This window comes from Colius striatus, chromosome 2 (genome assembly GCF_028858725.1).
Source record: "Colius striatus isolate bColStr4 chromosome 2, bColStr4.1.hap1, whole genome shotgun sequence".
NCBI lineage: Eukaryota > Metazoa > Chordata > Aves > Coliiformes > Coliidae > Colius > Colius striatus.
This window is the reverse complement of record NC_084760.1, coordinates 122,549,349-122,563,786: the sequence shown is the minus strand read 5'-3', so window position 1 is coordinate 122,563,786 and position 14,438 is coordinate 122,549,349. Positions and strand designations below refer to the sequence as shown.

The window sequence follows — 14,438 nt, the reverse complement described above, 5'->3', positions numbered from 1 at the left end:
GGATGGGACCCCAGGGGTGGGATGAGTCCCCAGGACTGGGATGGGATGGGACCCCAGGTGTGTGATGCGACCTCAGTGGTGGGATGGGATCCCAGGGTTAGGATGGCACTGGATGGGACCCCAGGGTTGGGATGGGATGGGACCCTAGGGGTGGGATGAGTCCCCAAAGGTGGGATGGGATGGGACCCCAGGGGTGGGATGGGATGGAACTGGATTGGACCCCAGGGTTGGGATGGGTCCCCAGGGGTTGGATGGGATGGGATGGGACCCCAGGGGTGGGATGAGTCCCCAAAGGTGGGATGGGACCCCAGGGGTGGGATAGGACCGCAGGGATGGGATGGGATGGATTGGGATGGGACCCCAGGGGTGGGATGGGTTCCCAGGCGTGGGATGAGTCCCCAATGGTGTGATGGGATGGGACCCCAGGGGTGTGATGGGACCTCAGGGGTGGGATGGGACCCCGGGGTGGGATGGGATGGGACTCCAGGGGTGGGATGGGATGGGACTGGATTGGACCCCAGGGTTGGGATGGGTCTGGATGGGACCCCAGGGTTGGGATGGGACTCCAGGGGTGGGATGAGTCCCCAGGAGTGGGATGGGATGGGACCCCAGGGGTGGAATGGGACCCCAGGGGTGGGATGGGATGGGACTGGATGCGACCCCAGGGTTGGGATGGGTTCACAGGGGTGGGATTGGACCCCAGGGGTGGGAGGGGTCCCCAGGGGTGGGAGGGGACTGGATGGGACCCCAGGGTTGGGATGGGATGATACCCCAGGGGTGGGATGGGATGGGACCCAGGGGTGGGATGGGATGTAATGGGATGGGATCCCAGGGGTGGGATGGGATGGGACCCCATGGGTGGGATGGGATGGAATGGGATGGGATAGGACTGGGATGGTACTCCAGGGGTGGATTGAGACTAGGATGGGACCCCAAGGGTGGGATGGGATGGGACCCCAGGGGTGGGATGGGATGGGAACCCAGGGGTGGGATGGGATGGGAACCCAGGGGTGGAATGGGAGGGGACCGCAGGGGTGGGATGTGACCTCAGAGGTGGGATGGGACCCAGGGTTGGGATGGGATGGGACCCCAGGGGTGGGATGGGACCTCAGGGGTGGGATTGGATGCGACCCCAGGGTTGGGGTGGGATGGGACCCAATGGTTGGGATGGGATGGAATGGGACCCCAGGGGTGGGATGAGTCCCCAGGGGTGGGATGGAATGGGATGGGATGGGACTGGATGGGACCCTAGGGTTGGGATGGGATAGGATCCCAGGGGTGGGACCTCAGGGGTGGGATGGGATAGGACTGGGATGGTACCCTAGGGGTGGGATGAGACTGGGATGGGACCCTCATTGTTCCTGTGCCCACACTGTGCCCCTCACCATCCCTGTGCCCACACTGTGTCTCACACCATCCCTGTGCCCACAGCGTGTCCCCTCATTGTCACTGTGCCCACACCGTGTCCCACACCATCCTTGTACCGACATCATGTCCCACACCATCGCTGTGCCCACACCTTGTCCCACATCATCCTTATGCCCACACCATGTCCCCTCACCATCCCTGTGCCCACACCGTGTCCCCTCATTGTCCCTGTGCCCACAGTGTGCCCTCACCATCCCTGTGCCCGCACCGTGTCCCACACCATCCTTGTGACCACATCGTGTCCCACGCCATCGCTGTGCCCACACCTTGTCCCACACCATCCTTATGCCCACACCATGTCCGACACCATCCCTGTGCCCACACCATGTTCCACACCATCCCTATAACCACACTGTGCCCCTCCCAATCCATGTGCCCACACTGTGGCCCCCCACCATCCCTGTGCCCGGACACCATGTCCCCTCACCATCCCTGTACGCACACCGTGTCCCCTCATTGTCCCTGTGCCCACACCGTGTCCCCCCACCTTACCTATGCCCACACTGTGTCCCCTCACTATCAATGTGCCCACACCATGTCCCATAACATCCCTGTGCCGACACCATGTCCCTCACCATCCCTGTGCCCACACTGTGCCCCCACACCATCCCTGTGCCCACACAATGTCCCCTCATTGTCCATGTACAGTGTCCCACACCATCCCTGTGCCCACACCGTGCTCCACACCATCCCTGTGCCCATACCATGTCCCCTCACCATCCCCGTGTCCCCTCACCATCCCCTTCTCCGCTCACCATCCCCGTGTCCCCTCACCACCCCCGTGTCCCCGCACATGCCCCGCGCCCCGTCACCACCCCCTTGTCCGCTCACCACCCCCTTGTCCCCTCAACCTCCCCTTCTCCCCTCACCATCCCCATCTCCCCTCACCACCCCCATCTCCCCTCACCACCCGCTGTGTCCCCTCACCAGTCCCATGTCCCCTCGCCATCCCCATCTCCCCTCACCATCCCCATCTCCCCTCGCCATCTCCCCTCACCATCCCTGTGCCCACACTGTACCCGTCACAATCCCCTTGTCCACTCACCATCCCCGTGTCCATTCACCATACCATTCTCCCCTCACCACTCCCTTGTCCCCTCACCATCCCAGTGTCCCCTCACCACTCCCGTGGCCCCTCACCTGCCCCATGTCCCCTCACCACCCCCTTTTCCCCTCAACCTCCCCTTCTCCCCTCACCATGCCCGTCTCCCCTCACCATCCCCTTGTCCCCTCACCCCACCCGTGTCCCCTCACCACCCCCGTGTCCCCTCATCATCCCTTTCTTCCCTCACCACGCCCTTGTCCCCTCACCACCCCCGTGTCCCCTCACCTGCCCAATGTCCCCTCACCCGCCCCATGTCCCCTCACCAGCCCCTTCTCCCCTCACTATCCCCTTCTCCCCTCACCACCCCCGTGTCCCCTCACAATCCCCGTGTCCCCTCAAAATGCCCTTATCCCCTCACCAGCCGCATGTCCCCTCACCCCCCCGTGTACCATCACCATCCCTGTGCTCACACTGTGCCCCTCACCACCCCCTTCTCCCCTCACCACCCCCTTCTCCCCTCACCATCCCCTTCTCCCCTCACCATCCCCTTCTCCCCTCACCCCACCCGTGTCCCCTCACCACCCCCGTGTCCCCTCACCATCCCCGTGTCCCCTCACCACCCCCGTGTCCCCTCATCATCCCTTTCTTCCCTCACCACGCCCTTGTCCCCTCACCACCCCCGTGTCCCCTCACCTGCCCAATGTCCCCTCACCCGCCCCGTGTCCCCTCACCAGCCCCTTCTCCTCTCACTATCCCCTTCTCCCCTCACCACCCCCGTGTCCCCTCACAATCCCCGTGTCCCCTCAACATGCCCTTATCCCCTCACCACCCCCGTGTCCCCTCACAAGCCGCATGTCCCCTCACCCCCCCGTGTACCATCACCATCCCTGTGCTCACACTGTGCTCCTCACCACCCCCTTCTCCCCTCACCATCCCCTTCTCCCCTCACCATCCCCTTCTCCCCTCACCATCCCCTTCTCCCCTCACCCCACCCGTGTCCCCTCACCACCCCCGTGTCCCCTCACCATCCCCGTGTCCCCTCACCACCCCCGTGTCCCCTCATCATCCCTTTCTTCCCTCACCACGCCCTTGTCCCCTCACCACCCCCGTGTCCCCTCACCTGCCCAATGTCCCCTCACCCGCCCCGTGTCCCCTCACCAGCCTCTTCTCCTCTCACTATCCCCTTCTCCCCTCACCACCCCCGTGTCCCCTCACAATCCCCGTGTCCCCTCAACATGCCCTTATCCCCTCACCACCCCCGTGTCCCCTCACCAGCTGCATGTCCCCTCACCCCCCCGGTGACCATCACCATCCCTGTGCTCACACTGTGCCCCTCACCACCCCCTTCTCCCCTCACCATCCCCTTCTCCCCTCACCATCCCCTTCTCCCCTCACCATCCCCATGTCCCCTCACCATCCCTGTGTCCCCCCCCCATCGTGTCCGCAGCCCCCCGTCACCCTCCATCATGCCATGCCAATGCCCTCAGACCATCCTGAAGCTGCTGGTGACGGGCTCGGCGCCCTCTCGCACGCGGGTGCTGATGCCCATCCTGCAGTACCCGCTGTACTCGGCCGCCATCGCCGAGCTGGGGGCCTTGCAGCTCGGCTACTACCTGGACGAGGAACGGTGCTGGGCACTGGCGCTGAGTGAGCTGCGGCGGGCGCTGGCCGAGGGCCGCCGGCACTGCTGCCCACGGGTGCTGTGCATCATCAACTCCGGCAGCCCCACCGGTACCCTGCGGCACCAAGGGCTGGGACGGGACCCCAGGGGTGGGATGGGTCCCCAGGGGTGGGAAAGGATGGGACCCCAGGGGTGGGATGGGACCCCAGGGGTGGGATGGGATGGGACTGGATGAGAGCCAAGGGTTGGGATGGGATGGGACCCCAGGGGTGGGATGGGATGGGACTCCAGGGGTGGGATGGGATGGGACTCCAGGGGTGGGATGGGACCCCAGGGGTGAGATGGGACCCAAGGGGTGAGATGGGATGGGATGGGACCCCAGGGGTGGGATGAGTCTTCAGGTATGGGATGGGATGGGACCCCAGGGGTGGGATGGCACGCCAGGGGTGGGATGGGATAGAACTGGGATGGGAATCGAGGGGTGGGATGAGACTGGGATGGGACCCCAGGGGTGGGATGCAACCCCAGGGGTGGGATGGGACCCTGAGGTTGGGATGGGACCCCAAGGATAGGACTTCAGGGGTGCAATGGGTCTCCAGGGTTGGGATGAGATGGGACCCCAGGGGTGGAATGGGATGGGACCCCAGGGGTGGGATGGGATGTGATGGGACCCCAGGGGTGGGATGGGATGTGATGGGACCCCAGGGGTGGGATAACTCCCCAGGGGTGGGATAACTCCCCAGGGGTGGGATAACTCCCCAGGGGTGGGATGGGATGGGATTGGATGGGACTGGATGGGACCCCAGGGTTAGGATGGGACCCCAGGGGTGGGATGAGAGGGGATGGAATGGGACCCCAGGGGTGGGATGGGAGGGGACCCGAGGGGTGGGATGGGATGGGACCCCAGGGGTGGGATGAGTCTTCAGGGATGGGATGGGAAGGGACCCCAGGGGTGGGATGGGAACCCAGGGGTGGGACCTCAGGAGTGGGATGGGATAGGACTGGGATGGGAATCCAGGAGTGGGGTGGGACTGGCTGGGACCCCAGGGTTGGGATGGGTCCCCAGGGGTGGGATGGGATGGGACCCCAGGGGTGGGATGGGACCTCAGGGGTGGGATGGGACCCTGAGGTTGGGATGGGACCCCAGGGATGGGACTTCACGGGTGGGATGGGACTCCAGGGGTTGGGATGGGACCCCAGGGGTGGGATGGGATGGGACCCCAGGGGTGGGATGGGAGGAGACCCTAGGGGTGGGATGGGATGGATGGGATGGGATCCCACGGGTGGGATGGGACCTCAAGGATGGGATGAGACCCCAAGGGTGGGATGGGATGGGAGTGGCTGGGAACCCCAGGGTTGGGATGCGACCACAGGGGTGGGATGGGACACCAGGGGTGGGATGGGACCTCAGGGATGGAACCCGAGGGGTGGGATGGGACCCTGAGGTTGGGATGGGACCCCAGGGATGGGATGGGTCTCCAGGGTTGGGATGGGATGGGACCCCAGGGGTGGGATGGCATGGGACTGGATGGGACCCAAGGTTTGGGAGGGGATGGGACCCTAGGCGTGGGATGGGATGTGATGGGACCCCAGGGGTGGGATGGGATGAGTCCCCAGGGGTGGGATGGGACCCTAGGGGTGGGATGGGACTGGATGGGACCCCAGGGGTGGGATGGGACCCCAGGGGTGGGGTGGGATGGGATTGGATGGGACTGGATGGGACCCCATGGGTGGGATGGGACCTCAGGGGTGAGATGGGATGGGACCCCAGGGGTGGGATGGGATGGGACTGGCTGGGACCCCAGGGGTGGGATGGGATGGGACCCCAGGGGTGGGATGGGATGGGACTGGATGGGACCCCAGGGGTGGGATGGGATGGGACCCTAGGGGTGGGATGGGATGTGATGGGACCCCAGGGCTGGGAGGAGTCCCCAGGGGTGGGATGGGATGTGATGGGACCCCAGGGGTGGGATGGGATGTGATGGGACCCCAGGGTTGGGATGGGATTGGATTGGATGGGACTGGATGGGACCCCAGGGGTGGGATGGGACCCCAGGGGTGGGATGGGATGGATGGGATGAGATCCCAGGGGTGGGATGGGACATCAGGGATGGGATGGGACCCCAGGGGTGGGATGGCATGGGACTGGATGGGACCCCAGGGGTGGGATGGGATGGGACCCTAAGGGTGGGATGGGATGTGATGGGACCCCAGAGCTGGGATGAGTCCCCAGGGGTGGGATGGGATGGGACCCCAGGGGTGGGATGGGACCCCAGGGGTGGGATGGGATGGGACCCCAGGGGTGGGATGGGATGGGATTGGATGGGACTGGATGGGACCCCAGGGTTGGGATGGGACCCCAGATGTGGGATGCGTCCCCAGTGGTGGGATGGGACCCCAGGGGTGGGATGGGATGGGATGGGACCGTGGGATGGGACTTCAGGGGTGGGATGGGTCGGGACCCCAGGAGTGGGATGGGATGTGATGGGACCCCAGGAATGGGATGAGACCCCAGGGGTGGGATGGGACCCCAGGGGTGGGATGGGATGGGATTGGATGGGACTGGATGGGACCCCAGGGTTCGGATGGGACCCCAGGGGTGGGATGGGAGGGGATGGAATGGGACCCCAGGGGTGGGATGGGAGGGGACCCGAGGGGTGGGATGGGATGGATGGGATGAGATCCCAGGGGTGGGATGGGACATCAGGGATGGGATGGGACCCCAGGGGTGGGATGGGATGGGACCCCAGGGGTGGGGTGGGATGGGACTGGCTGGGACCCCAGGGTTGGGATGGGATCCCAGGGGTGGGATGGGATGGGACCCCAGGGGTGGGATCGGACCTCAGGGGTGGGAGGGGACCCTGAGGTTGGGATGGGACCCCAGGGATGGGACTTGAGGGGTGGGATGGGACTCCAGGGTTGGGATGGGACCCCAGGGGTGGGATGGGATGGGAGTGGATGGGACCCAGGTTTGGGATGGGATGGGACCCCAGGGGTGGGACCTCAGGAGTGGGATGGGATAGGACTGGGATGGGAATCCAGGGGTGGGATGAGACTGGGATGGGACCCCAGGGGTGGGATGCGACCCCAGGGGTGGGACTGGACCCTGAGGTTGGGATGGGACCCCAGGGATAGGACTTCAGGGATGGGATGGGTCTCCAGGGTTGGGATGGGATGGGACCCCAGGGGTGGGATGGGACCCCAGGGGTGGGACCCAAGGGTTGGGAGTGGATGGGACCCTAGGGGTGGGATGGGATGTGATGGGACCCCAGGGGTGGGATGGGACGGGATGGGACCCCAGGGGTGGGATGGGACCCCAGGGGTGGGATGGGAGGGGACCCCAGGGGTGGGATGGGAGGGGACCCCAGGGGTGGGATGGGATGGGACTGGATGGGACCCAAGGGTTGGGAGTGGATGGGACCCTAGGGGTGGGATGGGATGTGATGGGACACCAGGGGTGGGATGGGATGTGATGGGACCCCAGGGGTGGGATGGGATGTGATGGGACCCCAGGGGTGGGATGGGACTGGATGGGACCCCAGGGGTGGGATGGGACTGGATGGGACCCCAGGGGTGGGATGGGACCCCAGGGGTGGGATGGGATGGGACCCCAGGGGTGGGATGGGACTGGATGGGACCCCAGGGGTGGGATGGGACCGCAGGGGTGGGATGAGTCCCCAGGAGTGGGATGGGAGGGGACCCCAGGGGTGGGATGGGAGGGGACCCCAGGGGTGGGATAGGATGGGACTGGATGGGAAACCAGGGGTGGGATGGGATGGGACCCTAGGGGTGGGATGGGATGTGATGGGACCCCAGGGCTGGGATGAGTCCCCAGGGGTGGGATGGGACCCCAGGGGTGGGATGAGATGTGATGGGACCTCAGGGGTGAGATGGGATGGGACTGGATGGGAACCCAGGGTTGGGATGAGTCCCCAGGGGTGGGATGGGATGGGGCCCCAGGGGTGGGATGGGATGGGGCGCCAGGGGTGGGATGGGATGGGGCGCCAGGGGTGGGATGGGATGGGACCCCAGGTTTGGGATGGGATGGAACTGGTTGGGACCCCAGGGATGGGATGAGTCTCCAGGGGTGGGATGGGACCCCAGGGGTGGGGTGGGATGGGACAGATGGGATGGGACCCCAGGGGTGGGATGAGTCCCCAGGGGTGGGATGGGACCCCAGGGGTGGGATGGGATGGGACCCTAGGGATGGGATGGGATGGGACTGGTTGGGACCCCAGGGGTGGGATGGGATGGGAACCCAGGGATGGGATGGGTCCGTAGGGGTGGGATGGGACTCCAGGGGTCGGATGGAATGGGATGGGATGGTACTGGATTGGACCCCAGGGTTGGGATGGGATGGGAACCCAGGGGTGGGATGGGATGGGACCCCAGGGGTGGGATGAGTCCCCAAGGGTGGGATGGGATGGGACCCCAGGGATGGGATGGGACGGGACCCCAGGGGTGGGATGGGACGGGACCCCAGGGGTGGGATGGGTCCCCAGGGGTGGGATGGGACCCAAGGGGTGGGATGGGATGTAATGGGATGGGATGGGACTGGATGGGACCCCAGGGCTGGGATGGGACCCCAGGGGTGGGACCTCAGGGGTGGGATGGGATAGGACTGGGATGGAACCCCAGGGGTGGGATGTGACCACAGGGGTGGGACCCCAGGGGTGGGATGGGACCCTGAGGTTTGGATGGGACCCCAAGGATTGGAGTTCAGGGGTGGGATGGGACCCCAGGATTGGGATGGGACTGGATGGGATCCCAGGGGTGGGATGGGATGGCATGCGACCCCAGTGGTGGGATGAGTCCCCAGAGGTGGGATGGGATGGGACCCCAAGGGTGGGATGGGACCCCAGGGGTGGGATGGGATGGGACCCCAGGGGTGGGATGGGACCCCAGGGGTGGGATGGGATGGGATGGGATGGGATGGGATGGGATGGGATGGGATGGGATGGGAGCCCAGGGGTGGGATGGGGCCCCAGGGGTGGGATGGGATGGGATGGGGCCCCAGGGTGGGATGGGATGGGACTGGTTGGGACCCCAGGGGTGGGATGGGATGGGACCCCAGGGGTGGGACGGGATGGGACCCCAGGGGTGGGACAGGATGGGATGGGAGCCCAGGGGTGGGATGGGGCCCCAGGGGTGGGATGGGATGGGATGGGGCCCCAGGGTGGGATGGGATGGGATGGGGTCCCAGGGGTGGGATGGGATGGGACTGGTTGGGACCCCAGGGGTGGGATGGGATGGGACCCCAGGTGTGGGGTGGGTCCCCAGGTGTGGGGTGGGATGGAACCCCAGGGGTGGGGAGGGACTGGATGGGACCCCAGGGGTCAGATGGGACCCCAGGGGTGGGACCTCAGGGGTCGGATGGTATAGGACTGGGATGGGACTCCAGGGGTGGGATGAGACTGGGAAGGGACCCCAGGGGTGGAACCCCAGGAGTGGGATGGGACCCTGAGGTTGGCATGGGACCCCAGGGATGGGACTTCAGGGGTGGGATGGGATGGGACCCCAGGGATGGGATGGGATGGGACTGGGATGGGACCTCAGGGATGGGATGGGACCCCAGGGGTGGGATGGGACCCCAGGGGTGGGATATCAGGGATGGGATGGGATCCTGGGACTGGGATGGGACCCTGGGGATAGGACCCTGGGGCTGGGATGGGACCCTGAGGTTGGGATGGGACTTCTGGTACCAGGGCTGTGAGCTCCCAGTGCCCTCCCAGTCCCATTCTGAGACCCCCAGTGCTTTACTGGTCCTACTAAGACCTCCAAAACATACCCAAGAACTGGGTTGAGACCCTCCAAAAGCCATAGGAAGTGGGACTGAGTCCCCTCAAATCCATTAGGAGTGGGGTGAAGGCCCCAAAACCCATCAGGAGCAGGGGCTAAGCCCCCCCAAACCCATCAGGAGTGGGGATGACTCTCCTCCCAAATCTATAGGGAGGCAGGTTGGGTCCCCCAAACCTATCAGGAGAGGGGGTCTAAGCCCCCCCATACCCATGGGAAACTAGACTGAGTCCCCTAAAACCCATCAGGAGTGGGGCTGAGCCCATACCCCAAACCCATAGGGAGCAAGACTGGGCCCCCAAACCTATCAGGAAAAGGGATTGAGCCCCCCAAAACCCATCAGGAGCAGGACTGGGCCCCCCAAACCCATGGTGGGAGTGGGACTGGACCCCCCCACTCCGCTATGCCAACCTCCCCCCTTCTCCCCCCTCCCAGGGCAGGTCCAGAGCCGTCAGTGCATTGAGGCCGTCATCAAATTCGCCTTCGAGGAGAGGCTCTTCCTCATGGCTGACGAGGTGAGTGGGACCCTCAGACTCGGGGGGTATGTGAGGTGGACCCCAACATCTAGGTAACCCCACCAGTTTCCCCCCTCCTCCAGGTGTACCAGGACAACGTGTATGCTGAGGGTTCGGCCTTCCACTCCTTCAGGAAGGTGCTGACAGAGATGGGGCCGCCCTACCTGGACTCGGTGGAACTCACCTCCTTCCACTCCATCTCCAAAGGCTTCACGGGCGAGTCAGTGACCTCCCACGGCCACCCCCACCCCGAGGTGGCCACCACAGGTCCTGGGGAGCCACAGAGTGGGGATGAGGATGGTGGAACCCCATGGGCCTCAAGGGTGGTGATGGAAAGAGGCTGGAGGTCCCGTGGGGTTGGGATGGTGATGCCATGGTCCTGTGGAGCCCACGGGGTGGGGATGGTGATGCCATGGTCCTGTGGAGCCCACGGGGTGGGGATGGTGATGCCATGGTTCTGTGGAGCCCACGGGGTGGGGATGGTGATGCCATGGTCCTCTGGAGCCTATGGGATGGGGATGGTGATGCACAAAAAGGCCCCGTGGAGATGTTTATTAGGGTGGTTCTGACGACAGGGAGCCTCCAGGGGCATCTGATGTCAGAGGGTCCTGGTGCCAGGGGGGAAACTCCTCACCTTGTCCCCCTTAAAAGCCCCTCATGGCTCGGGGTGGACAGTGTAGACCTCGACCTCACAGAGAGTGAACTGCTCCTCCCGGCCCAGGATGGTGACGGTGACGTAGCGGCCGCGGAGGCCGTGGCAGCAGATGGTGCTGAGCGACCCAGGACTGGCATCTGTGATGATGCCACAGCTGCAGGGAGCAAACCACAGAATCATTTGGGTTAGAAAAGCCCTTTGAGCTGCAGGAGCCCAGCCCTGAGCCCTCACCCTGCCACAGCCACCACTGACCCACAGCCCTCAGCACCTCAGCTCCAGGGCTTTGGGGTCCCTCCAGGGCTGGGCACTCCCCCAGTTCCCTGGGCAGCCTGGCACAGGGGCTGACACCCCTCTCAGGGAAACAGTTCTGCCTCAGCTCCAGCCTCAGCCTCCCCTGGGGCACCCTGAGCCCCTTTCCTCTTGGCCCGTCACTCACTAGCTGGGAGCAGAGACCGACCTCCAGCTCGCTGCAGCCTCCTGGCAGAGATTTCACCACCAAAACCCCAATATTCTATCTTTTTGTCCAAACACCACCACAAAAACACTACTTTTTTTTCCCCTCAAATCACCTCCCCAATTTTCCCCTCAGAACTCCACCAAAATCCCACTTTTTCCCCCTTAAAACTCCACCAAACCCCAACATTTCCCTTCAAAACTCACAAAAAGCTCACTTTTCCCCTCAAAACTACACCAAAGCCCAACTTTTTTGTCAGAAGCCCACCAAAGCACCACTTTTCCCCTCAACACTCCACAAAAACCCATCTTCCCCTCAGAACCCCATCAAAAACCCACCTTTGCCCTCAAATATCCACCAACCCCCCACTTTTTCACTCCAAACTCCACTAAAACCACACTTGTCATCTGAAAACACCAACAAAACTCCACATTTCCCCTCAAAGCTCCCCCAAAATCCCACTGGTGCCTCAGAACCCCACCAATCTGCATCTTTTCCAACTCAGCAGAACTCCAACGCCCCTCTTTTCTCCTTAAAACTCTACAAAAAACCCTTTTTCTCCTCAGAATCCCACAAAAAACCCACTTTTGCCCTCAAAAACCCACCAAATCTCCACTTTTTCACTCCAAGGTCCACTAAAACCACACTTTTCCCCTCAACACTCCACCAAATCCCCACTTTTCTTCTCAAACCTCCACTTTTCCACTTAAAACTCCACCAAAAAATCCATTTTCCGCCTCAGAATCCCATCAAAAATCCACTTTCGCCCTCAAAAACCCATTGAACCTCCAATTTTCACTCCAAGCTCCACCAAAACCCCACTTTTTCCCTCAACACTCCACCAAAACTTCACTTTCCCCCTCAAAGCTCCTCCTAATTCCCACTTGTTCCTCAGAAGTCCACAAATCCCCCACTTTTGCCCTCAAAACTCTGCCAAAACCCAGTTTTCCTCTCAAGACTACACCACAATCCCACTTTCTCCCCACAACACCATCAAAACCCAATTCTTTCCTCTCAGAATCTCACCAAAACCCCACTTTTGCCCTCAACACTCCACCAGAACCTTACTTTTCCCCTTAAAACCCCACAAAAACTCATTTTCACCTCAGATCCACACCAAAAACCTACTTTTACTCTCAAAAATTCATCAAATCCCCACTTTTTCACTTCAAACTCCACTAAAACCCCTTTTCTTCTCAACACTCCACAAAACCCCCACTTTTCCCCTCAGAGCTCCACTCAAATCCCACTTGTATCTCAGAAATCCACCAAAACCCCACTTTTCACCTCCAAGCTCCTCCCAATTCCCACTTGTTCCTCAGAAATTCACAAACTCCCCTCTTTTCCTCTCAAAACTCCACTTTTCCCCTCAGAACCCCATCAAAAACCCACTTTCGCCCTCAAAACCCCGCCGAACCTCCACTTTTCCACTCCAGACTCCACCAAGCCTGCACTTTTCCCCTCAGAACCCCACCAATCTCCACTGTTCCCCCTCAGCAGACCACCAATCCCGCTCTTTTCTCCTTAAAACTCTACAAAAAACCCATTTTCCCCTCAGAACCCCACCAAAACCCCACTTTTACCCTCAAAAACCCACCAACCCCCCACTTTTTCACTCCAAGCTCTACCAAAACCCCACTTTTTCCCTCAACACTCCACCAAAACTCCACTTTTCATCTGAAAACTCCACCAAAACTTCATTTATCCCCTCAAAGCTCCTCCAAATTCCCACTTGTTCCTCAGAAGTCCACAAACCCTCCACTTTTGCCCTCAAAACTCTGCCAAAACCCATTTTTCCCCTCAGAACCACATCAAAAACTTACTTTTACCCTCAAAAATCCTCCAAATCGCCACTTTTTCACTCACAACTCCACTAAAACCCCTTTTCTTCTCAACACTCCACAAAACCCCCACTTTTCCCCTCAGAGCTCCACTCAAATCCCACTTGTATCTCAGAAATCCACCAAAACCCCACTTTTCACCTCCAAGCTCCTCCCAATTCCCACTTGTTCCTCAGAAATTCACAAACTCCCCTCTTTTCCTCTCAAAACTCCACTTTTCCCCTCAGAACCCCATCAAAAACCCACTTTCGCCCTCAAAACCCCGCCGAACCTCCACTTTTCCACTCCAGACTCCACCAAGCCCGCACTTTTCCCCTCAGAACCCCACCAATCTCCACTGTTCCCCCTCACCAGACAACCAACCCCACTCTTTTCTCCTTAAAACTCCACCAAAACCCATTTTTCCCCTCAGAACCACACCAAAAACCTACTTTTACCCTCAAAAATCCACCAAATCGCCACTTCTTCACTCCAAACTCCACTAAAACCCCTTTTCCCCTCAACACTCCACCAAAACCCCACTTTTTCATTCCACACTCCAGTAAAACCCACTGTTCTTCTCAACACTCCACAAAAAAACCCCACTTTTCATCTGAAAACTCCACCAAAACTCCACTTTTCCCCTCAGAACCCCATCAAAAACCCACTTTCACCCTCAAAACCCCACCGAACCTCCACTTTTCTACTCCAGACTCCACCAAGCCCGCACTTTTCCCCTCAGAACCCCACAAATCTCCACTTTTCCCCCTCAGCACACAACCAACCCCACTCTTTTCTCCTTAAAGCTCTACAAAAACCTTTATTCCCCTCAGAACCCCACAAAAAACCACTTTTCCCCTCAAAACCCCACCAAACCCCCACTTTTCCCCTCAGAACCCCACAAATCTCCACTTTTCCCCCTCAGCAGACCACCAACCCCACTCTTTTCTCCTTAAAGTCCACCAAACCCCGACTTTTCCCCTCAACACTCCACCAAAACCCCACTTTTCCCCTCCAAGCTCCTCCCAATTCCCACTTGTTCCTCAGAAATTCACAAAACCCCTCACTTTTCCTCTCAAAACTCCACCTTTCCCCTCAGAACCC

At 61.5% G+C, this 14,438-nt stretch overlaps 1 protein-coding gene across 1 annotated transcript in view; it reads left to right on the top strand.

Moving 5' to 3' along the window:
- Nucleotides 1–14,438, top strand: part of LOC133624872 (leucine-rich repeat-containing protein 14-like) — a 36,201-nt gene that overhangs the window by 6,768 nt on the left and 14,995 nt on the right. Inside the window, 2 exon segments of the mRNA XM_061989665.1 lie at nt 10,326–10,405; nt 10,489–10,728. Of these exon segments, the coding sequence (XP_061845649.1) occupies nt 10,326–10,405; nt 10,489–10,728 (320 nt within the window).